Source organism: Muntiacus reevesi, chromosome 5 (genome assembly GCF_963930625.1).
Source record: "Muntiacus reevesi chromosome 5, mMunRee1.1, whole genome shotgun sequence".
NCBI lineage: Eukaryota > Metazoa > Chordata > Mammalia > Artiodactyla > Cervidae > Muntiacus > Muntiacus reevesi.
The window spans coordinates 33,800,998-33,826,454 of record NC_089253.1 but is presented as its reverse complement, the minus strand read 5'-3'; the positions used below and the strand labels follow the sequence as shown (position 1 = coordinate 33,826,454).

The 25,457-nt window shown below is 48.0% G+C and overlaps 1 protein-coding gene across 3 annotated transcripts in view; it reads left to right on the top strand.

Moving 5' to 3' along the window:
- NTM (neurotrimin) overlaps positions 1-25,457 on the top strand; it is a 917,634-nt gene that overhangs the window by 515,421 nt on the left and 376,756 nt on the right. For 2 of the 3 annotated variants that reach the window (XM_065936486.1, XM_065936485.1), the window contains exon 1: positions 2,784-2,950. In XM_065936486.1, coding sequence (XP_065792558.1) covers positions 2,784-2,950 — 167 coding nt within the window. Of the gene's footprint in view, positions 1-2,783; positions 2,951-25,457 lie in introns of those variants that run through there. The other variant, XM_065936484.1, reaches the window with a different exon arrangement.

Below are 25,457 nucleotides of genomic sequence, written 5' to 3'. Positions count from 1 at the left end.
CAGTTAATTCTCTTCTTCTTTCAAAAACATAAACAAAATCTCCTGCTCCCCATAGACATCATTTTTGGTTTTCCTGAGAGCAAAGTCATCCTTTGTGGTCACAAGTTGACAATTGATTTTTCTTTTTTTGGTGTTATATATCAAATGGCCCCACCAGCTAAAAGTAGCAGATGGATTTCCCTGAGAATTTAATATTGGAAAAGTCAGCAGAGGAAACGAGGGGGAAATGGGCCTAATGATGGATTAAGTTCAATCTTTAGTGTGAGTTGCTCGACTTTACCTGGTAGTACATTTTCTAGGGGCTTCCCAGGTGACTAAGTGGATGAAGAATCCACCTGCAATCCTGCAGTGTAGGAGACCCGGGGTCCATCCCTGGGTTGGGGTCTCCTGGAGAAGGGCATGACCAACCCACTCCAATATTCTAGCCTGGAGAATCCTGTGGACAGAAGAGCCTGGAGGGCTACAGTCCATGGGGTCGCAGAGAGTCAGACATGACTGAAGCAACTGAGCGTGCATGCATGCACACTTCCTGGTTACCTGTTAAAAGAGGAAGCCATACCTCCTCAGTCTTTCTTTGTTACCTTGTTTGGCCTCCACATCTGCACACACACCTCCATCCCTTCCAACCCAGGGCAGTTGTGGGCACAGGGTATGAGTGAAATGCTTGTGCATCATTCACACACGTGTTATCTACACGTACCTGGGATGATCCGTTGAAAGATACACGGACTGAATGGCACCAGGACCATTATATGACAGTGATTTAGTTGGAATAATTCAGCTTCTTTTTGGTGGTGGCTGGATGACTTTGAGAAGAACACATTTTTTGTTGTTATTGTTGCTTTTAAACAGTTGTTTTTAAAAAAAATAGCTTCCTGGTTGGATTTGGGAGAAAGTCCAGGGGAAAATCAAAGCCACACTGCCTCTTCTCTTTCCCCAGGGAGAATCTGGGTCAGTGCAGGGAGCTCAGACAGGAGTCCCCAAGCAGAAAACCATGTTGGTGTTAGCATGCGGGGTGGGCTGTGTGCAGCTCAGGGCTCCCCCCACGCTCAGGAGCCTGGCCCAGGAGGGAAGGAGCCACATTCCATCAGGGCTGAAGTGAGAGGAAACATATGAAGGTGGGCACACAGCAGCCAGAGAGGAGAACTGACAGGAACTGAGGCCAGTGCAGCCTTCCCCTGAGTTTCAAGAATTTGAGAAACATACCTCTTAACAGGAAACCAGCTCTGCAAGAGTGTGAAGCCCCGGACACTTGGGAATCTTCGGTATCAGTAATGCCAGGGGCTCACACTCATTCATCTGAAGTGAGCACTCTGCAGGGCCAGCATCTTTTCATGTCGACAGAACAAGAATAGAGAATATAAGTCAGTGTCGGAACTTGACTAACATCTTGATGTGGTTTTGCCAGATTCCCACGCTAAGAGGCTTCTGTGATTTTGCATTGGTTTTATATATGGAAGATCTCTATAATGATGTTTGAAGGAGCTTTTTTTTTGGGGGGGGGGTTGGTGGGGTGGGCGTTGACTGTTGAATAATAAATGGAATTATTCTAAAACATCCTCCCAACACTTTACATTTACTCTAAACGCTAATGAATTAATCTGATAATTTTAAACGTGCACACGTGCATGCTTCAGGGTTTTCCTTTCCTAGTTAATTAGTTTGTGACCCTTATTAAGATGTCTCGGGCTTATTAAGACGGCATGGTAACTTTGCCTTTCTTCTTAATTTCGAAATGACAGCTCCTCAAGGGGGGAAATGGTTAAACTCCTCGCCCGGGCTCGTGCACGGCCGCAGCGCGGCGCGGCGGGGGTTAAGGTGGGCGCCCGCGCCCCGCGCCCCGCGCCCGCCGCCCGCCGGGATGCGCGCGGTCCGCCCGCTCGCTCGGCGCCGGCACCGCGGAGAGCGGCGGTCAGTGATGGAGCTGCTGCCATGACAACCCCGGCGGTCGGGGCCCGCGCGCGTCGGGGCTGCTCCCGGGAGGCCGGCGGCGCGGAGGCCGGGGGCGGCCGCTGAGCGTGGCGTCCGCACGGCTCCGGGGCCGGCAGCGCCTCGCCTTGCCCAGCGAGCGAGCGAGCGAGCGAGGGGCCGCCGCCGCGGAGACCGCCCAGCCTAGACCGGCCGCATCGCGGCGGCTGCAGCGCGCATTTGGGCTCGAAGGAAGTTGACCGAGGCGGCTGCGGCAGCAACCCCCGTCCGGATCGCGCGAAGCCCGGCGTAGCCTCCCTCTCCTGCTGGCTCACTCCTGCGCCTCCTGCGTGCTCCACTTTTCGGCTCTGCTATTGTTACAGACTGTTCTCTGCTGGCCATCCTTCTTCCGAAACTTACAAAGAAAGTGTTGGACCTGCCCTTGTTGGAACTGAGGAATTCAGATCATCTCTGGGTGGCCGGATCCAACCCACCCCCTGTCCCCTTCTGGTACCAAAGTGCTTACTCCTCTCCCAAGTGCCATGCCTGAACTGTTAACGCGAGGAAGGGGCTCCTGAGACGTGCCCGCACCTTCGCACCTGCCTGGCGCTTCTCCTCTCTCGGCCACCTTCTCGGCCAAGCAGCACCGAGGCAGCCCCCTTTGGATGTCCTCCGTGGAAACCGCTTCTCCGAGGCTGGAGCGCTGAGGCTCGATTTGGGGAGGAACACCCGACTTGGAGGAGTCTGCGCGCTTTTTCTCCAGCCCGCGCCTCCGGGTCCCCGTGCTCGCTCCCCACCCCACCCACTTCCCGTGCGCGCCCGGGGGGCGTGTGCCGAGCCGCCGCCGGAGTTCTGGGAAGTTGTGGCTGTCGAGGATGGGGGTCTGTGGGTCCCTGTTCCTGCCCTGGAAGGGCCTCGTGGTCGTGTCTCTCAGGCTGCTGTTCCTTGTACCCACAGGAGTGCCCGTGCGCAGCGGAGATGCCACCTTCCCCAAGGCGATGGACAACGTGACGGTCCGGCAGGGGGAGAGCGCCACCCTGAGGTAGGGAGCCGCCATCCCTCTCTGAATCGACTGATTTGTGGAGGGGAGGTGGGGGGAGAGCGCTAGGGGTGCAGGTGTGTCCTGTGGAGCTGCTGCAGGGAGGCTTCGCTGCTTCGCTGGGCTGCCCTATTCATGGCTGAGCTGGGTGTTCTGCCTGGAAAGGTGGTGGTCATGGGGAAACGTTCAGCGGTTCCAGAGATGAGCTGTTTCCCAAACCTGGCCTCCTTGGCTCAGGACTTGGTAAGCAGGAGGGGCGCTGGGCCAGGGGCTCTCTGATATGGAGGCCAGTGTCCAGAGCGCGGTCTGTTGCCCGAAGCTGGTGGCGTGGTGATTGGGGGCCTGGCTGGGGCTCCGCGTGAGCAGTCTTCTCTGAAGTTAATGAGTCCCAGAGGTCGGGTCTGGCTTTCTGTGAATGCCATCACTCTGCCCATGCCATGGGAAGTTGCCAGCCAGCTCCCAGACTCTGGTCGAGCGGCTATTTTGCCCTGGGTCTGACTGTGTCTGGACTTTCCTGGGGCACCTTCGTGCCTCGAGCTGGTGATCAGAGGGACATGCTTTCTCTATCTGAACATGGCCCTGAGATCGAAGCCATGGAGATAAGTCTGATTTCTCCTTGGAAATATCACTCTGTCAGTGATGCTATCCTTCACAGCAGTGTGTGCAAAGCTCATCTACCCAACGGAAAGGGGATTTTATTGTTGAGTTGGGTCCTGGTGGACTTCTGGGGTTCAGGCTGATAGGAGGTGGAGGAAGAAGAGAAGAAGAATCTTGGCTATGTTTTGTGTAAGGTAGGATGAGCCTGTCTCCCGTTCTACCCTGCCTCCTGAAATGCTAATGCCAATTTCCAGTGTCTACAAAGCATACCACACACAGGAGGGCCACACAGAATATCAGTGATTGTAAGCGGTGATCTTAGGCTTTGGAATTTGATGAGAGTCCGCAGGAGGTAGAAGTTAAGAAGGTTCGTGGAAAGAATGATGTGCTTGCTTAAATAAAGTTTCCCAGACTGGGCCACCGCTGAGCTGACTGCATGGCAGTGTGGCAGTATTCCCATTCTCTGTACATGAAGATTCTTGGAGAGACAACCTTGGTGCTGGTAGCCACGGTTTTACCCCTTCTGTGACTGTCCTTCTGAGGTTTATGGATGATGCATGAGGCCATACCCACGGGATAGAAAATGTTGAGGAAGGGGCACGGGTTACAGAGCTGACTTGTCAGGATGTTGCCAGAGGAGGGGTGTGATTTAACGGCCTGTCGAAGCCTGCAGACACCCATGCTCCTTTGTCTCTGGCAAGCTAACACCCATGCCACCAAGGATTGGTAGGTTTTCTTTGGTTCTGGGATCCACCTCTTCCACGGAACCCTGAGTTAGGGACAATTTTGAGCAAAGGTTAAAGATTTGCCTGCCTCATACCTGAAATAGCTGTATGTCTGCTTTGTAAAGGATTTCATGGACGCTTCAGATATGTCCTGATCTCAGGCTGTTTAGAAAGAAACACAAAAGCAAGGCTCTGAAGCAATATAGTGAATGGCACTTAATGTCCTCGGCGTATGCCCTTGGTCCCCAGCCCTTGGCTGCAAAGTCTAGCCCCCAGGAGATAAAACGGAGACAGTCATACCGGAGAACACTGTAGACACGAATGGAATGGTACTTTCAAGAAGGTGGAAGGTAGTCAGCTCTGTAGACATTAGGAGCTAAAGAAGCAAGACCAAGGGGTCTTGCAGACAGTAGCTCCCATAGTATAGGAAGAGTGAGGGGATATGGGTGGACTGGGTGTAGTCTTCATCAGGCAGCCCCCAGGCTCAGGAGAATCTGGACCCTGCCAGCATAGGCTCGGCCTGGAGCCAGGCCTGGGTAGGAGCAGCTCCTCTTAAAAATCGCATGACCGTGTACCTGCTGGCTTCTCTCTCTTTGTCTTCACTACCATGCCTCTTGCTGGCTTTCTCTGGGCCTCTCTGTCCATCTCTCTCTCGCTCTCACATTTGTTTGCATTTTGATGTGTGTTTAGGCTCACTGGTCTTGACTGGTTGTAGATGGAAGAAGTGGGATACCGTGGGGCTTCCACAGCCCAGCTCTGGCGCGGAGGCCACCCTGGAGTCCCCCCTGACACTTAGGCAGCCCCTGGGGCTGACTGTCTTCCCACCACGCAGCAGAGAGACCCTCCCAGTGGAGGGAGCCCTCCAGGGCGGGGGTTAGAGGAGCGGGGATCTGCCTGACGCCAGCCCATTGGCCGTGGGCCTGAGTGGGGGTGTGAGCTGGGCCGAAGGGGGACAGGGGTGCTCGAGTCTCCATAGGATGGGTGTGGTCCTCCTTAGGCCCTCCCTCACTGGGCGAGGAGGGGCCGCCATGGTGGGATGCACTTCTGTGGAGGGGCAGCCCTTAAACCCTCAAACATGGGCTCAGCCTCTTGTGCAGAGAAGCAAGTAGGAAATCTCAGATTTTGTTTGCACAGAAATTGCTAGATTTGCACATAACCTGATTCCAGGTTGCAACACTGTAGTGGTTCAGGGCTCTGGGTTATTTCCCTTTGGGTTTTATTGTGTGTGTGTTGGTCTTTTCTTTCTTTTGTCCTCCCTCCCCTTCCCTCCTTTCTTCTTTCCTCCCTTCCATATTTCTTGATTCAACATGTCACCAAGCTACCCAGACCCCAGTCAGGCTGGCCCTGACCACCCCAGCTCTGCCAGGGGAGCGACCCTCCTCAAGTCACCGTGGGTGACCATGAGGTTCATGCTTGTAGTTTTCTCCTCAACCAGCAGAGGACTTTTTGCTCTAATTTCTTTTTATTCTGCTTTGTTCTCTCCAGTTTCGTTTTTTTGAGGATCTTTTGCAGTCCCCAAAGAATGCATGCTTCAGCAGCAGATTCTAATGTGAGAGAACTTTTGAGGAGGTTTTATTTCCTCCAATTAGCTCTAATGATCCTTGTGGAAGAACCAGGAAACCTTTCACCTAGTATGGCATCTACAGGCTGAATAGAATTACAATTTGCAGTCTCTCACTCCTTCTGCCCTCCTGCCAATAGTCTGTATGCATATTTTTACAAAAGAGTGAGGTTTCGTACAATAGACTGTACAATAATAATAGCATGAACCTAAGTTTCTTGGTTGCTCACTATGTCCTAAGGAGTATTCTAAGTGTTTTATACACTGTCTCACCTATGACCAAACTCATAACATAAACATTTAACCCTAATGCCACCCCTCTGATTGTAGGTGCCATTGATTATCCCCATTTTACAGATGCTAAAACTGAGGTTTGAAGAGTTTATATCATTTAATTAAGGGTGCACAGCTAGGAGATTTGGAAGCCAGATTATGTGGCAGTAGTAATAATGTTAAATAAATGCATGCATGTGTGCATGCTAAGTCACTTCAGTCATGTCCAACTCTCTGTGACTCTGAACCATAGCCTGCAAGGCTCTTCTTTCTGTGGGATTCTCCAGGCAAGAATACTGGAGTGGGTTGCCATTTCCTACTCCAAAATAAATGCATAGTACTATCAGTTACTGGTCAGTTACTCGCAATGAATCCTCACAACAACTCTCTGAAATAGATGTAATAATCTATTACCTCTCAAATTACAAGCCCACCGTCTCCATTTTGGGCTTCCCAGGTGGCAGTGCTAGTTGTAAAGAATCCGCTAACACAGGAGACGTAAGAAATGTGTGTTTGATTCCTGAGTCAGGAAGAGCTCCTGGAGATGGGCAAGGCAGCCCACTCCAGTATCCTTGCCTGGAGAATTCCATGGATAGAGGAGCCTGGTTGGCTGCAGTCCATGGGGTCACAAAGAGTCAGACACGACTGAAGTGACTTTAGCACACACGCATGCATCTCCGTTTTATCGATGAGGACGCTGAGACGCAGAGAGGGGGATTTACCTAAGATCACACATTAGTGAGTGACCCAGCTGGAATGCCGAATCCTTGCCTTTGCAGGACGATCTTTGCCCAGCGCGTCCTGTGCTCTCCTGATGACTCTGCTCGAGGACTCGGTGTCTCCCCACTCATTTTCTCTCTTGCCCTGTCTTGCGGTGTCATTCATCACCATTTTCCCTCTCCTTGTGGTTGGGGAGCAGCGAGCTCTTGGAAGCAGGGATCCTGTTTGTTGTGCCTAGAACGCCATGTGCTCCCAGATGTCTACTGAACAGATGAGATGACTAAAAATGAAACAAAACAAAACAAAACATCCCCCAGTCTCCATACCACTGTGGTCCAGCCAAGATGTGTGGAATGGTCCTTACTTGAAGGGAATGAACTGGGTGTTGGTTGTGGAAAGGCTTGGGGCTGAGAATTCTCACCCCAGGACCTTGGGTCCAACTCACAAGGCTGGGCTGTGGTCGCAGAGGTTGAAGAGGTCATCAACCGCGGAGGACGTTGTGTCCATTAGTGAGTGGGTGGGTGGTCTGCCTGTGGTCAGAGCACAGTACCCTCCTCCCAATGCCCTTGACTCTGCTGCTCTGATGGGAGCAGGGGAGCCCGAGATATCAGCTGTGTGGCTCTCATTAATTAGACCATCACTGAATGTCACCATGTCACTTGACAACTTTGATGAATGCATGCCATGTTTTCATAGATTCCCCAAATGAGGCAACTGGTGAAGTCAGTTGTCTCCTTGGGCGAGATCTGGTAAGTGGGTATCAGAGCTGAACTATACTTTCTTTCATGTCCCTAGACTCTAGGCTTTGCCAATGTGGGATGTTGCTTTTTTATTAAAAAAAAAAAGTGAGTTAAGAAAAAAAGTCTGAGAAATTTACAAGACGGAAGTGGGGTTTCAAATAGCAGTTCCAGGGGATAGCAGAGAACAATGTGATTTCCATACTCGAGGAACCCCGCGGGGCCTCTTCCGCTGCTGGAGGCTGCAGCGTGTTACTCAGGTTTGGAAAGCCTGTAACATTTCATTCTCGAAGCTGGTGGGTCCTCTGTTAGTCTCTCCAGCTACTGCATGGCCTCTTGAAGCCAGAATTATGACAGCTTCAGGTTTCTGTCCCTAGTTCCTAGTGCATGACTTGGACCAGGGTTTTTGCTAATAAAGCCTGACTTCCTTCCCTTGCTACTTTCTGTTTCTTGAACACAGAAAGATTCCTCTTGCTAGAGAGCCTTCCCACATGTGGCTCCCTTTGTGGTCATGCCCCTCTTTCAGTTCTTCCTACTGAGGCGCTTGTCATCATTTTGGCCTCAGCTCAGATGGAATCCCCTCCCTCTAGCCTGACACCCAGATAAAAGTGATTCCCTAGCACTTCCACCAGGCTTGGGCTGGCATGTCATCCTGGATTATTTTCATAGCAGTTTTTCCATTCGTTTGTCTGGTTATGTGCTCAGGGGTCTGTCTTCCCCAGCTGGGTTGTAACTTCCTTGAGGATCGGTGTCTTCCCTGTCTTTTCCTGTCTTATCCTGTGCAGTGTCTGGGAGATGCTAGGTGCTCAGGGATGTAGCTCTCGCATGCGTGGAGGAAATCATGAGGGTCTGAGATCATCATCTCCTCCTTGCCTTCTCTGCCCTTTGTCCTCAGTTGTCCAGCGTTATCCTTGGCCTGGGTGTGTTCCTGGATCAGTGTCATTTCTGTCTGGGCCGTGCTGTGTTGGGCTTGAGGATGCCCTTGAGGAGGGCACGGCTACACATAAGTAATTGAACTGGTGTCCTTCTGTCCCGATCACAGATGGTCGGTGTCAATTGTCTGCTATTTCACAACCGCGCCCACGACACATGCTATCTTTCTGCCAGGTCACTTTCCTGCCCAGTCCTTAAGCTTTTGAAGAGCTGCTACTCTCTGAGAATGTACTCAGCCCCAGACAGATCTCAGGGAAATGAGCATTTTCAAGATAAAGAGGGGCACAGAAAGGCACCTCTCCGCCCATCCTTCTTTCTGTCTGTTTGGAGTCTGCTGTCAGTGGGTGTCTGGCCGTGTAACTATTGATTCGTTGCTTTTGCGTTAACTCCTGCAGAATAGCAATGCCACTTGGGAAGCGGGTGCTGCCCTGGCCCCTCCCAGGATGGACCTCTGTGCACCTGCTTCGCCAGGCATCCTGGGGGGGGACCGAGGCTCAGAGGAGCCTGGACAGATGGGGCTGTGGAAGGAGGCTCCTGGAAGCACACTCAGCCTGTTAAGGAGCCAAAAACTAAAATGGGAAAGCTGAAAACCCAGCCAAATGCTGGACAGAAGGAAAAGGACATGTGAGTTCACAGGAGAACCTGAAGAAGGTACAGAGGGACAGCCTGGTTCTCAGAGACTCCTCACCTATAAGGTTAGGTGGTTTGTAGAAATGCTTCTCTTTTCTTCTGAGAAAGAATGGCAGAGACCTGGGAGTTCAGCCATCTAGTTTTCCAGATAGTGAGACTGGTGACCATCAGCTCGCCCGAGGAGGGCTTCCTGCAGAGCGAGGAGGAGCTGCCCCCAGCGCACACTGGATCACACCCTGTGAGCCCTCGCTTACCTGTGTGCCCGAGACAAGGTCACCTTGTCCTATGAAGTGCGCAGGCCTCACGCCGCCCGGGATGCCTCCGACAGACCTGGCCAGCATTTACCACCAAGCGCTCTCCTAACTGCCTCCCCTCGGCCACTAAAGGCAGCATTCTTAGCCTCTATCAGCTCTGCCTGCCACTCTTTGGGACGATGTGTCAGGCAGGCGCTGAGCACCCTACCAGCAGAGACGTACTGAACACTCAGAGCTGCCCCACGAGGCAGATCCTGTTATTATTCCAGTTTTACACGTCAGGGAAGCGAAGGGCTGGAAGGCGGAGCGAGCCGTTCCCCAGCCATTTCCACATGGTCGGATGGAGACAGTGCCTGCCTGGGACTTGGGGCTGGTGTTGTCTGACTTCTAGGCTCCTGCTCTTTTTGTAACAAAGGACTTTCCTCATTCTGTTCGTTTTCTTCGTCGTCAGTTTCGTTTCCTCCCAGAAACCAAGTGAATTTTCTGTTCTTCCTTGTCCTGGGCACAAGAACCCCCTTTCTTAAAGTGTTTTAGGAATTGGGTGCTGTGGGTATGTACATTTTGGTGTGGTCTGTGGCATGATGGAGTCTGTGAGGTTTGGTGTGGTCTGTGACATGATGGCGTGTGTAAGGTTTGGTGAGATCTGTGACATGATGGAGTGTGTAAGGTTTGGTGTGGTCTATGGCTTCATGGGATTGTGTAAGGTTTGGTGTGGTCTGTGACAAGATGGAGTGTGTAAGGTTTGGTGTGGTCTGTGGCATCATGGGAGTGTGTAAGGTTTGGTGTGTCCTGGAGGCACAAGGAATGACCCAGCTGGCCTCTAAAGGTCCCTTCTCATCAGAGAATCATAGAATCTCCATAGATTGTTCAGAGTAAGAATTTTATTCCAGGTTCTTCCACCAGACTTCTGCTTCAGATATCAACAATCTTGGGCTCTCTCACAGAGAGTTCACACTGAACACATTTCGATGGAAACACGGGTCTGTGAGGACTCCACAAGCCAGTCTATCTGGATGCCTGGGCAGTGGGAGGTGAATAGCTGACAGCTCGACCTATTAATGTCCTTCTTTGTGGTACTAGAAATAGGGCCATTGGCATCTCTCCTGGGGAAACTTGAAAAAATTTTAAGTAATGTGAACGTCTTATTTCTTTAAGTTCAGAGTCTCCACTGAAGGGTAAAATGTAATGTTATTCTTGCATTCTTTGAGATTATTTTGCTTCTTCAGGAGCAGGTTGATGGAATCCTGCTATAATAAATAAATAATACCATTAACATCTTTTAAACGATCAAGTAATAGTATTTTTAGGAAAGGAAGAACTAGTTGGGGTTAAGATGCAATTTCAAATCACAGGTGGGAACCAAAGGCAGGGAGGAGACAGTAGGAATGGTTAAGGGGAGTGCAGTTGAAGGAGCCAAAGCTCTTCACAAGACAAGATCTTTCTGATTCGCATTCCTGCAGGAGCGGTGGGCCAGAGAGAAAATGGCCTGGGAGACAGGATTCCGCTAACTGACTTTCTCTGTGTCATCTTGGGCAGTTTTTACAAATTCTTCTGTTTAAGGAAGGCAGCTACTCCCTACCTCAAAGGATTGTTTCGGGTTAAAACAAAATAATGTATACAAAGTTTAGTGTAGAATTATAGCTCTCTTTCCGTGTGTCTGTGTGTGTGTGTGTGTGTGTTTGTGTGTGTGTGTGTAAGCATATAAGTGTATTAATGTATGTGTATACATAATAGTAACACATGTAGCAATTTTCATTAAAACCTATTGCAGCTTAAACACTCCTGTGCCCACACTTTGATGGATGAGCTGTGACTAGCTTCTGGAAGATCTGTGAGGAGAAGAATGCCTCTTCATCCAGCTCTAATTATACTTCTCTGGATGTTTCTCCTACACATCTGCTTAGATCCTAGGAATCTTCTGTTCACATGCTTTCTTGAACTATTTTATATCAGAGATGGAGTGAGGAGAAAGGTCTTTATTTTTCATCACAGATTCTTGGATAGCAAGTTATGACAGTTCATGGCTCTCAAGATGAATTTCCTACCCAAAAAAGAAAATTATGCTAAAGGATCTTTGGAGCCTGGTTCAGTTCAGTTCAGTTGCTCAGTCGGGTCTGACTCTGCAACCCCATGGACTGTAGCATACCAGGCCACCCTGTTCATTACCAACTCCTGGAGTTTACTCAAACTCATGGCCATTGAGTCTGTGATGCCATCCAACCATCTCATCCTCTGTTATCCCCTTCTCCTGCCTTCAATCTTTCCCAGCATCAGGGGCTTTTCCAATGAGCCAGTTCTTCGCATCAGGTGGCCAGAGTATTGGAGCTTTTTCTTCAGCATCAGTCCTTCCAATGAATATTCAGGACTGATTTCCTTTAGGATGGACTGGTTGGATCTCCTTTCTGTCTGACCTACGTGGAACAGGTTACCTGGCACAAATAGTGGGGTCAGGAGTTGATGTTCAGATTTAGGATTTGTATACCTTAAACCATGGAAGACTGATTCTTCCATGACAGGTCCATTGGAGTCAGCTGGCAAAGCAGTGTAGGGATGACACTGAAGTGGGATGGAGAGGTTAAGCTCTTCCAGCTTTGAAGCCCTGAGATTGCATTTCCCCTCATCCTCACCTCTTCACTGAGAGGCCATCTCAGGACCCCCGTATCAATGGTGACAATAGAAAAGGGTCTCTGCATTTGGTAGTTTTTCTCTGGTACAGTTCTGGGATGAGACCAGTGTGCCTGGCCTGAGAAACTGATCTTGAAAGTGTCAGTCACTCGGTTGTATCCGACTCTTTGTGGCCCCATGGGCTGTAGCCTGCTGGGCTCCTCTGTCCATGGGATTTCCCAGGCAAGAACACTGGAGTTGATTGCCATTCCCTTCTCCAGGGGATCTTCCTGACCCAGGGATCGAACCTGGGTCTCCTGCGTTGCGGGCAGATTCTTTATTGCCTGAGCCACATGGAAGCCCATAGAAACTGATGTTAGAATTCACTAAAGGAACCACAGAAAACATCCTTCTCGCTGTAACCCTGCGCCACAGGGCTCAAAGTAGTTTAAATTATAGATAGCAGTCTGAGTTGTTCATGATCTGTTTCCCCCAAATCTCATTGATTCATGTGGTTGAATTATTTGGGTTGATTTGGGTGTATTTGGCCAACTTGCTGCCTTGTCAGTGTGAGATGTTTTGGCTTAGAAAGCTTTAGAGAGGTTAGATTTGTCTTGTACTATGTACATATGAATTAATCTTACCATCTTGCTGATGGATTTTTAAAAATAATAGAATTTTTAATGAAAGCAGCAGCAACCATGAGACTGATGGAAAATGACAAAACTGACATCAACCTTCAGATAAAGCTTTGTTGGCCCCACAGAGGAAAGTGAGATATGTTTGTGTGAAATAATTTCTTGATCTTCTCTGGCTTTCAAACAGGCTGTAATGTAGTGGATGAGTGGAAAAATGCTCTTGCACTCAGAATCATCATCTTTGGACAAATTTACTTATCAGGAAAGCTCAATACAGAACAATTCTAACTGGTCAGAACCCATGAGGAAGAAAGTAAGAAAGAGAATATATGCAAAATATTTTTAATTGGGTTCAGCAGTCATACATGAAAACTGGAAAAAAAATAGTACTTTGGTGTCATGAATTAAATTGCACCACGCCCTCCCAGCCAAAGATTCTGTTGAAGTCCTCACATCCGGAACTTCAGAATGTGACCTGCTTTGGAAGTGGTTATAAAGAAGAGTTCGAACTGGAGTCCAGTGGGACCACGATGCAGTCCAGCTGGTGTGCTGATGGAAGATGACCTGTGGAGACATGGTAGACACACAGGGCGCTAACTGTGTGATGATGAAGACAGACTGGAGCAACGGGGCTGCAAGCCAAGGAATGCCAGAGGTTGCCTGGAAGCAGCAGAGCTCAGAAGGGTCGGGGAGGAATTCTGTCCGATGGGTTTCACAGGGAGCGTTTCCGCAGCACCTTGGTTTCAGACTTCTGGCCTCCTGAACTGTGAGATGTACGTTTCTGTTGTTGCAAGCTGTGCAGGTTGTAACGCACTGTTGTAACAGCCCCAGAAACGGATACACGTGGGTGTTATACAGAGATGTCTTAAACAAATAATCACGTATGATGCTCATGGTATGACTGTTCCTCTCCCAGTCGTCAGGTCCCAGCCTCCATCACACACGTCTAGGAGGCTGACCCAGGGTAGTGATGCAGTTAGAACTGATTACTCCTTTTTCTTAATGGACCGTCAGGACAAGCCCTCGTGTATCTTACTTCTCAGTGATCTTAGCCACCTCAGAAGTCAGAGATGTCCCACACTATGTATCATTTTTTAGATTCTAATCACCGTACGGTTCTGTCTATCCAATAATCTGACCTGGTTGCCAGCCTCTCTCTAATCTCCCGAATCTTTTTATCATCCTCTGGTCTTTATGATCTGTCTTCAGGGATATCCTCACATCCCCAGTCTCTTCTCTGAACATTCCCCCTCATCTGAAACTTGCCTGTTTCCTGTCTGATATCACTCCTAGAGTCAGATCATAGGCTTCCTTGGTGGCTCAGATGGTAAAGAATCTGCCTTTAATACAGGAGACCTGGGTTTGATCCCTGGGTCAGGAAGATCCTCTGGAGAAGGGAATGACAACCCACTCCAGTATTCTTGCCTGGGAAACCCATGGACAGAGGAGCCTGGCAGGCTGTGGTCGACAGGGTCGCAAAGAGTCAACCACCACTAAACGACTAAGGCTTTTCAGAGTCAGATCAGTGGTGGTTGTTTTTTTTCCCCCATATCCTTGTTTCCATGAGGTCTGAGATTTGAAGAGATGTTCTCTTTGCTATTCCTCATGGCTTATGGATATTTCTTTTCCCATCTCTCAGAATCCCATTACACTGCAGCACAGGCTGTGTACCCTCAGCCTGTTTCTTGCTGCTGTGTCTGCTGTCTGGCCTGACCAGTCTTCCTCACTCTGGAGCTCCAGGCTGTCCATCCAAGTGTTAATTCGTGCATCAACTTTCATGACTCAGATGTTTCAAAGGCTCTGCCCCAAGTGGTGTTTTCGACCAGCCCCGTGTGACTCATTGCCAGCCACCAACAACTTGATCTTCCTTCAGTCTGCCCCATCTTGGGCACAGACCCCACCATTCACCTAAGAGATATGATGTTTTTTTCTTGTTCTCCTATGTGATATCTAGTCTATCAGTAAATCCTGTGTCTTTACAAGACACATCCTGAGTTAGATCACTTTCCTCATCTGGAACATGACCGCCCTAGCGAAAGCCACTCTCAGCTCTCTCCAGGACCATTCCAGGGGCATCTCATCTGGTCTTCCTGCCTCTATGTCTGTTCTCCCAGAATCCATTCTCACCTCTGTTTAAAGTCTTATAGTGGCTTCCAGTTATATTGAGAATGAAATGCGTGTGAAAGACTGCATTTCCTGGTGTGTGCTTATCCCTCTATCCTCCCTGCCCCACTCACTCACCAACCTTCCTTGTTGTTCCTGCTCCAGTCGCCCATTCTCAGAGAGGACCTTCCTGACCACGCTATATGAAATAGTTATACCCCAGCCCTCATATCCCTCCATCCCCCTACCTAACTTCAACTTTCTCTATAGCCCTAAACACTTAGGAAGTTCTGTTATTTATTTATCTGATAGTTATTTATTGCCTCTTCCACTAAAATGTGAGATCCCCAAGGCCATTGGTTTTATTACTCTCATTTATAGTGGCTAAATTACCGCCTGGAACATGGCATAGATCAAGGAGTATTTTTCGAGTGAGTGAGAACTTTATTAGGAATCATGGTAAGCTGCTAATAGTGAGAAGTATTTATCTTTTATTGGAAAGAGGTGACTCAGGAGTAACTCTTTCTTGGCCTAGGTTTGGGGCTTTTACACAGAGCTCAGAGTAGGTGTCTGGGACTCAGCCTTGTTTTCTAGACAGCAGGTGGGTCAGGCCTTGCGGACAAAGTCAGTGGGTAGTGTGACACACTTCATAAAGTCTCTACACCCAGAATCAAGAGGATCTTTACAATTCCAGCTTCACAAAAGATTTTATAGAAAATCTAATAAACACTTGAAAATTGGGATTGGTTTCTAACTTAAAGCCTATGAACTTGGGGTGGGGAGGAGGGAAGGAAGTGGCAGTCAAGCAGAAAGCAACCTTCGAGCCTGAAAGTTAACACATTGTTCAATGTCCATTATTTTGTCTGACACTTTCCTGAAGAAGGGAATTGTACCTTGAGGCTGTGGGGCACGTGGATGGAGTGCAGAGTCTGGGGCCAGACCGCTCTCTGGGTTCCAGTCCCGGTTATACCCCACTTCGCAGCTGTGTGACCCTCGGCGCGTTGATCCACCTCCCTGGGCCCCAGTTTTGTCATCGTTGAAGGGAACTGATCACAGGAACGCTGAGCCCGAGTGAAGTGTGGGGCATGGCGAGCAGTATCCAACACTCAGGAAGTGTTAACGTTGTTTGGCTAGGGAAGGATGGAGCGCGGAATGTCCCTGCTGTGGGCCCAGCGCGCTGATGTGTCCTGTGACCCCAGGGGCGCTGCCGAGAGCCACGTGGAACAAGAATTGGGGCGCCGGAGCCCAGGCTGACGTTGGTTGGTGCAGACCTGCCGTTTCAGGGGCATCTATGTAGTGGAGGATTTTGAAGAGTCTTGGCAAATTTTGTCGTTTTGGGAATGTGAGCGGTGGTTTGGGGCTAGGGTGACCTGAGTTTTAATCGTGTCTCTGTCACAACCCACCATGAGATGCTGCTAAGAAAATCAGTATACCCACTCCCGCCCCTCTCCCATGTGGGGAGTGGGTACAGATCCTTTCTGCTCCGTTCAGTTTCTTATATCCGAGGAAGAGATTCTTGGCTGCTGACAAATATCTAAGTTGTAGAGACTGATACCTTTTTAAAAGGAATTTTTATTGGAGTGTAGTTGTTTCCCTGGTGGCTCAGCTGGTAAAGAATCCGCCTGCAATGCGGGAGACCTGGGTTCAATCCCTGGGTGGGGAAGATCCCCTGGAGAAGGGAATGTCTGCCCACTCCAGTATTCTGGCCTGAGAAATTCCATGGACAGAGGAACCTGGTGGGCTGCAGTCCATAGCGGAGCAAAGAGTTGGACACGACTAAGTGACTAAGCACAGCACAGCACATAGATATATACTATGTATATTATATATCTAATATTATATATATATTAGATATATATAGTATCTATATGTATATATATATAAAGTTTTTTACCCACCTTCTGCCACAAAGCTTGACTGTGTCTCCCAGCCTCTTTTGAGTTTAGCTGTTGCCAGATGACAGAATTCTACCCAAAGGTGAGCAAAAGTGATGTTGGATTGGCCCCTAAAAAGCTCCCATGTGAAATACTTCAACCTGCTTTGCCTTGCACCATCTGGATGTTGGTGCCCAAAATTACCTTGGGAACCGTGGCCTATTTGGCAGACGGTTCATGAGCCAAGTGATCGAATGTTCTCATAGAGAGGGCTTCAGCCCCCGCCCTTCCAGCTGACCCAGAACCTCACTCCTTAGATTAGTGCATGAAAGAAAAACGCACTAAAATATACTTCCTTTGTGATAAGCTCCTGTGATTCTGGAGTTCATTTGTTACAGTAGCTAGCATTACTCTCTCTAATTCAGTACGTCTGTTATAAGTCATATTTTCTGATTTCAGCAGCATAGAAATCCATGAATCTATTTTTTTAATCCAGACTTAAGCACTTATTAAAATTTCTTGGCCAGGCTTTTGGTGGATTTTGCCTGTGTCTGAAAGGAGGGACTATGGCCTTTTCAAACTGAAGCTGCAGATGTTTGATTTCCCTTTGCTTGAGTCTTTACATCTCTGAACCAAGTCACAGGTCTGCTTTACTCTACAAGTTTGTGAAAACCAGTGACAAAGGAAAGTTCTACCTTGAAGTAAATTAGCACATGTCTGTAATGGCTGTGGTTCGAGACATGCTGTAATTAGTGGAAATACCTTTTAGATGACAAATTGCTCATTAATGGCTGGAGGTGTCTTATTTAGAGTAACCTTTTGTGCTGGAGATCTCCTAACATTCAGTGTTTTAATTGACACACAAAAGAGACAGATGGGATGGTTTTTAGGCTTGTTCTTTAAAATGTTGAAGAGAAAGGAGAGAATTGCTGTTAGAGGGCAGATTTTAAAAGAGCACTTGGGTGGTGGGGCCGTCACCTGTGGCTTTGGGGACAGGGACAAGGGAAGAGAGAAACACGCTATGTGGGCAGGTCTGCAGCAAACAGAGGCCGAGCAGAGACTGCGAGTGTGAAGTGGTTCCCCTCCAGGATTTTGCGGTCCGGAGGCAGGATCCTTTCGCTTTCATTGTTGTTTTCAGGATGATAAACAGTGGCTGGCACAGGATAGGAGCTTCCTGTTGTTTAGTCACTAAGTCCTGTCCAACTCTTTGCAACCCCATGGACAGTACCCTGCCAGGCTCCTCTGCCCATGGGATTTCGCAGGCAAGAATACTGGTGTGGATGACCATTTTCTTTTCCAGGGAGTCTGCCCACCCCGGGGATTGAACCCGCATCTCCTGCATAGAAGGCAGGTTCTTTACCACTGTGCCTCTAGGCGTTTCCTGAATCTGTGCTGTATGCATGTGTCACTTGGGCACCACTTACTGTGCCTCTCTTGTGGGCCAGGCATTGTTCTAGGTTCCAGTCCCTCTCTCCCCCCAGGGGAGGAGAACAGGAGCTACAGGTTATATAATGTGAAGGAGAATAATCTTCTCCCAGCCTGCAACTTGCACCAACCACTTAGCTATAGGTGCTCTTCTTCCAGCCTGACGCATTCACTAGGACTCCTGTTTGGAGAGACAGACCTGCACTAATGCAACTTCTACTTGGTGCTTTTTGAGCAGTGCACAACCCGCACAACTGTACCAGACGGGCATCAGCTGTCAGCACGGAAATAAGTAGACAAACAATATGCTGCGTGGTGAAAAGCTGAATATGGGTGGGGGGCAGGGGCAGGGGCAGGGGCATTTGCAGGGTGGTCCAGGGCCTAATAGTGGGGACAGCTCTATGGGGATCAGCAGGAAACACATTCTAGGCAGAGGAATCGGCAAGTTTCATGATCTTGTATAAGAAGAGCAGGGTGAGAAGGAGGCAGTCTCAAAACTGAAGGCATGAGAAAAGGCGGATTTTAGGATGTTGAGTGTCTTCAGGAAATAGAATAACATCAGAATGAAGGAGCACATGATGAAAGCATCTTCAACTTTAGGAGATGAGAAAATATATAAAAATCCCACCTGAACAAATCCAGTCCCTGTGTCGATGTTACTTCCCATGTGAAGTTTCCTGGTGGAGACTGTCCAGCCTCTCACAGCGTCGTGGTTGTGTAGCAGCTGGTACTTGCTGTCTGGATCCCACCTCACACATGTCTAGTTGTGTGGGTCTCGTGTTTTTTAACTGGAATGTCATCTTTCTTGGGTTCCTTATTCTTTGTCATCTTCATTTATCACATACAAAAAGTATAAACATTTAAAATATGCCCAGTATCTGATCTGACTTCTTACCTGTTGCCATTTCCAGGATATTACATCATGAAATTAAGCCGGCGTTTTATGACCGTGTGCGAATGTGTGTATGTATAGCAGATACATATTTGGAATTAATGGACTTGTAGAAATCAGAGATGGATTAGGCCTAATGAGCTGTTGAGAAGAATTATTTAGCACATATTTCATATCTCTGTTCGGTAATCAAGCCTACACACTGAGTATGCTAAGAAGGTGAGGTCTTTACATCTCTTCTCTCCTTGGATCATCTCCGTGTGTGCCTGAGAATTTAACATCGGACCTCTGGAGCATTTTGTACCAACTTTATTAACCATCCAGTCTGACATTTCCCTGCCCTTAGGGTGATCTTGGTATTGAAAAAATAGCTGCTTAGCTTGTTACCGTTTGTATGGAAAATAACTGTTGCCTGGCTCCAGGGAGCCCCCGGGGCTGCTGGACTGGCTCCGGCCAGGTGGCAAGAGTCATCAGAGGCCAGGCCCTGCCCCCTCCCCAGACGCCCCCTAGTCCGTAGGACAGACAGGCCTGACCTTCGAGTGTGCTGGTTGGAAGACTTAGCCTAGTTGAGAGGTTTAGAAATATAATGTTTTGAATTTGTACCCAAAACAGATGATTTCTCTACTGCCTTCTGTTTTCACCTGAGGTATGTTAGAGCCGGTGCCCGTCTGTCCAGTTGGAACAAATGCACTTGGCTGAGGCTCACTCTGTTTATACTGTCCCTTCAAGCCTTCATTTTCAACAGACCTTCAAAATCCTATTCACAACAAAATCCTATTCACAGCCTATTCAGGTTTTCCTGACTAACAAAAAGGAAAGCATTATGAAAGGTGGGCCCCTTGATAGTGTGGAATTTGACCCCGAGAAGGGCTGCCTGTTTGAAGCTGTAACAGAGACATGAAATTATAGGACTTAAAGGAGATGGGTCGACACAGGTCAATTTCTGATAGTCAGATGCCTGCCCTGTGGGTTTTCTTTATAGCCTGGTTAGGTATAATACATAAATGCAGAACCTAAACATAGAGGCCTCTCAGTTCTTGTCCGTCTGCATAAAACATGCTCATTGAGAATGTGTTCTGTAGTGGAAAAAAGATGGAATCCATAGAGGTTTTTGTAAATCAACTATACTTCAATAAAAAACATTGAAAATGAGCAAAAAAGAAAGTTGGGCAAAAATGGGGAAACTAAATGGAAAGCAAAATGAAAATTAAAAATGGGAAAAAGAAGATGGACTCAGAGTTGGGTAGCTTTGAGCTGGAACTCAGCTTGATCTGGGAAACTGTTAAACCTCTCTGAGCCTTTATGTTTCTTATCTGTGGAATGGGGCTTAAATAATACCAGGAAAGTGGAGAGTAGGTGCTAATTTGAAACACACTGGTGGGAGATTTTTCTGAGATAGGACCTTTGAGTGAGAACTGACCAAGTGAAGGGAGTGTGTGTATGTAGACATGGGGAGGATGCTCCCGACAGAAACACGGCCCATACCCATGTGCGCAGGTGGGGGCATCCTTGACTCCAGCAGACAGAGGAGAGGAGGGCGGAGCCAAGATCCTAGCCTCGGTGATCTCAGGGTCCACAGCGACCACTTCCCATTTTGGCCTTAGTGTTTTGGAAGCCGCTGGAGCAGTTTGATCATTTTGGTTGCTGCATATTAATGCATTTTTCTGACTTCATTTTATGATTATTTTCATGTCCCAACCTTGTTCAACTGTAAGGCCAAGCCCGTATATGACATGGTCAGGGACTGGCCAGACCCCATACCAGGCTTAGTGAGCTCCCCAGCCCCTAAATCACCTGAGCCCCTTGTCATATCAGCTCTTTTCCCTGTGTCTCTGCCTCTGGTTAGACTCACAATGATTCACAAAGAAGCCACTTCCAGCTGTTACATTGTGAGGATGTTCTTAATGGATCAAGAAATTCCCCTAAGTTCAAGGCCACTGGTTTCTTGGGTGAATAAACAGTGTGCCGTCACTAGATTTTCATTCTCATTTATGATCAAAGCCTTGGCCACCTCACCAGGCCCCTGTTGCTCATAATCTCATGATGGTTGAAGTTGATGAAATGTCCTGGAAGAATGATTTGTGATAAATGCTTCGGCATAAAGGCCATAAATCTGCTTTTCTTATTTTATTATTTTAATTGAAACTTTTTTTCACTAATTTAAAAAAAGAGATAATTATTGTTCATTATTACTTAGGTTGATGCTGGGTTGTTGATTAACTCTACAGTGTGCACTGACTGTGTTTTTGGTCTATATTTCACAATAATGCTGCTGAGTTGCTGATAAAATATTAATTAAACATGCTCTTGTTTTTATCTTTTTACATATAGTTCCTATCAGAAATATATTTTTAAATGTTCCATTAATTCTATGAGCACTAAGTTGCTTCAGTCGTGGTTGACTCTTTGCAACTCTGTAGCCCTCCAGGCTCCTCTGTCCATGGGATACTCCAGGCAAGAATACTGGACTGGATTGCCATGCCCTCCCCAGGGGAATCTTCCTGACCTAGGGATCAAACTTGAGTCTCATAAATCTCCTGCATTGGCAGGCGGATTCTTTACTACTAGCGGCACATAGAAAGTATCTTTAATTCTATAATTTCTATTAATTCCGTAATTTGTTCTTTATTTTCTATTAATTGTTTTAAATGGTAGATTATATTATATAATTAAAAAGTATATTTTATTGGCCATGCCACATGGCATGGGGGATCTTAATTCTCTGACCAGGGATTGAACCTGTGCCCCTCGCATTGGAAACTCAGAGTCTTTACCACTGGACTGACAGAGAAATCCCTAAGTTCTTTTCTACTAGAAAGTGGGGATCGGGAACATCCCCTGGAGAAGGGATAGGCTACCCACTCCAGTATTCTTGCCTGGAGAATACCATGGACAGAGGAGCTGGCGGGCTACCGTCCATGGGGTTGCAAAGAGTCAGACACGACCAAGCAACTAGGTACAGCGCAGAAAGTGGGGGTGGGTCATGGACCAAGCAGGTGGGTGTGATGAAGGATGCATCACTCCTTGACCTGAGATTGGTCCTCCTTCCTCCATATTCATTTTGGGGTCTGCTAGCCCCTCACAGTCCCTCACAATGGGCTTGGTTTATGATAGGCCCTTAGTAAGAGTTTGATGAACTGTTTATTTGAGTAACACAATATTTTATGAATTCTGGGAGCCAAACATGGATTATTTTCCTTTTTATTATGAAACATTTTATACATCAAGTGCAGGTATCATATTTGTGTTTTAAAAACATGACCAGTTGTTCGCTAATGTGCCTTCCCCTGATTCTTTCAAAAGCTGTGAAACCTCTTATGTTCCCACTATTTTATACCTTGTCTCTGAGGAGCTGACCACAGCCCTGAACTTTTAGATCATTTCATTTCATTTTTTAAAGGTTTACCAAGTCTGTAAATATCCTTAAACAGTATATCGTTTTGGATACAGTTTTATTTTTTTCTTTATGTAAAAATAAATTTTATTTATTATCCTGCAAGTGTTTTTCATTTAAACATTAGGTATTTTTTAATAATTTGAAATTAATATCATCTGAGTGTGCATAAAGGCAGACCTCTAAGTCATTTCAGATAATTAACTGGTCTGTAATTCATCAATCAAAAATGGTTCAAAGCCCTGGAATGTGAGTGTGTGCACACAAATGCCTGCAAAAAATAATAAGCAGCGGAAGGCCTTTCTACCAGCATGATGATGCTCATAAAGCTTCAGGGTCAGGGAATTATAAGTGACTTTGATTTTATTCTTGTGTTTTCTGTATTTATTAAATTAAAGAAATTAAATTTCGGTTTTCCAAAATTGGAAAAAGGTCGACGTTATAAAATCGAATAAAAGTGAGAATAGCCTACCCTTTGAGCCCATGATGCTCCATCTGGGTCTTAGGGCTTTTTGCACACATACTATATTGTGTGGGGGGTTTTGGTGGGCCCCGTGTGGTCTACCAGGATGAATAGGGCATGGTGCCTTTTGTCAACAAGCCTCCAGCCTCACCAGAACCAGGCCATGGGAAGAGCTGGAGAAGGACCCCACCGCTGGTCTGGGAGCCAGCTGTGACAGTGGGGCACAAAAGGGGACTTGGGACGTCAGGGAGGAGGCTGGAGGGGGCTGCCGGTGGCTGGGCAGTGAGGCCGGAGCATGACTCTGCCTGGAGCAGCAGCGGCAGGTCACTCGCTGAAGCTAGCCCTTGCCTGGAGGGGATCTGGGCTTTCTGGGCTGGTTGGTCTGTTCCCCACGGCCGTGACTTGGCCCATTTCACATCTGAGTCAGGTTCTGGGGTCTGTCCAGACACAGACTAAGCAGTGGATTCTGTGCATGGCCAGGTCACCTTTGATTTTACGCAGCAGATATTGATTGTCTGCCGGCCACGTGCCAGGCAGAATTCTAGCCACTGTGGAATCTGCTAGTTAACAAGACAGTCCCTGCCCTCATGGAGCTTCCTTCTGGGAGAAGGAGACAAAGAGAAATAAGATCCAGTAAGTGGTCTACATACAAAGAAGTTCCACTCTGAGAGCGCGTTTGTTACTACCAATTTGTCCTTAAGTCCAACACAGTTAGCCTAGGTGGAGAGACCCAACTAACACAATTGACTATATAGTACTGACTCTAATAGGTTTTTAATACTTTTCACAGAAATAATGCGTAAAAAAACAAAAATAAAGCATTTTAAATCTTACAGTACCTTGAAAAATACACTAGTGCATACAACAGCAGGCATACAAGGTCTGGCTTCCAGTGAACAGACAAGAAGAGTTACTGACTGGAGAAGGGAAGGAGATGGGAGATGGTAGAGCTGAAGGGTCATCAGCAATAGGAGATGGTGGGCAGGCTGCAGTTTCACCCACATCTGACAGCGATGGAATGCATGTTCATGTCTTTGAAAGTTTGCAACTTGAAGGATTGTATGTAGGGGACCTACTGTCCATACAAAATCTGGACTCTATCAATATTAGCAGGTGCTGCAGGCTGCAGAGAAGATGGAGTGTGGGGAGCTTGGGAAGGGGTGAAAGCCACAATTTCAAGTGCGATGTCAGACAAGGCCTATGGGGTTACTCTTCACATACCTGTATATTTTAAATGGTCAACGAAAACACATTATTTTGACATCAGAAGAAACGCATTAGGACAAAAGTGAAAGACACCATTTAAGGCAGTGCATACTTTTCTCAGCCTTTGCGGAGAGGCTGTTGTGCATGCGTATCAGAAATACGTCCCAGTGTCTAACATTCTCTGCAGCCACAGTGCTGATACTCACTTGCCAGCCATGCTCTTCTTCCTTTGTCTTAATTGCTGCTGGCAGAAAGAATAAAAAATGGAAGAGCTGTGTCTGGCTTCATCACGGGAAACTTGTCTCTGATCAGCTCACGAGGAGTAATGAGATGGTGCTGATGATGGGATCATTCAGGACTTCACGAGCCTACATGTCTCATCGGTGGGCGGGTACTGCAGAGAACTGGCTGGAGATGCACAGCTGTCCTCAGGGAGCTTTCTGGAAGCTTCTGAGACTGGTCTGGGCCGGTGCAGACCCAGGGTGGTCCAGTGCATCCTCAGGGCAGCATTTAGCCCAGGGGGCTTTAGGACCACTTTGCATGGGGCAGTTTAACTGCTGGGACGCCTTCCAGCCTCTTGAAAGCAATGGCAGGGGAATAAAACAGGAGTTGTAAACAGATAAACCAACCAGCAGATAAAGGCGTTAATAAGTGGATAGGGGAGCAGCACCCGAGCTGTGAGCACCCGCCAGATCAAGAAATGTCAGCTTTCCTCTCGGCTTCTCCTCCTCGGCGCCAACTGTCAGTAATTTAACTAACATTTTGTAAATAAATGTGGCACTCGGACAGCTGTCAGCGCGCCTGCTATAAACACTCCTTTTGTCACCGAGAGCTGGCAGCGCTGCGCTGTTTCTCTGTGACTTTAGCGGCCACTGCCAGTTGGCTCCCCGGCCTTGAACTGACTGTCGGGGGGGCTCGAGGAGGCCCGTGAGCCCATGTCCCCCGTCCCTGTGGCCCCCACAGCTTCTTGTAGGCTCAGCACTTCGGTTGTGTTACTGACCAGGGTTCTTGGCCCGACCCAATCAATAGGAGTTGACCAGAGGCCCGACAGGAAATGCAGGCTAGGCTTTATTGGGGCGTCTGCTACAGCAGAGGGGAGCGAGAGCAAACAACAGGTTCTCCGCTTGCTGCCTGAGGTGAGGTGAGGTTGCTCCACATATGGGGTGAGGGTAGGGGTGGGTCCAGGAATTGGTCGGGCTGGAGGGGTGGCCTAGTGGTCTGCCCACTCCTCTGGTGGAATTGAGTGCAGGGGGCATGTGCAGTGTTCTGCTTTTGCTCCCAACGCTCTGTTTTTGCTTCAGGCTACTCAAAAGTGGCAGTTGGTTTTTTTGGTCTCTTTGTATCTTTTGGATACAGAATTTGCCCCAACTGTGCACCGTCCATGGGGTCGCAAAGAGTCAGGGATGACTGAGTGCCTGAGCATGCATGTACTTGCATGCACACGTTGTATTTAGCCCCATACACCTTCTTTGCATTTTGTA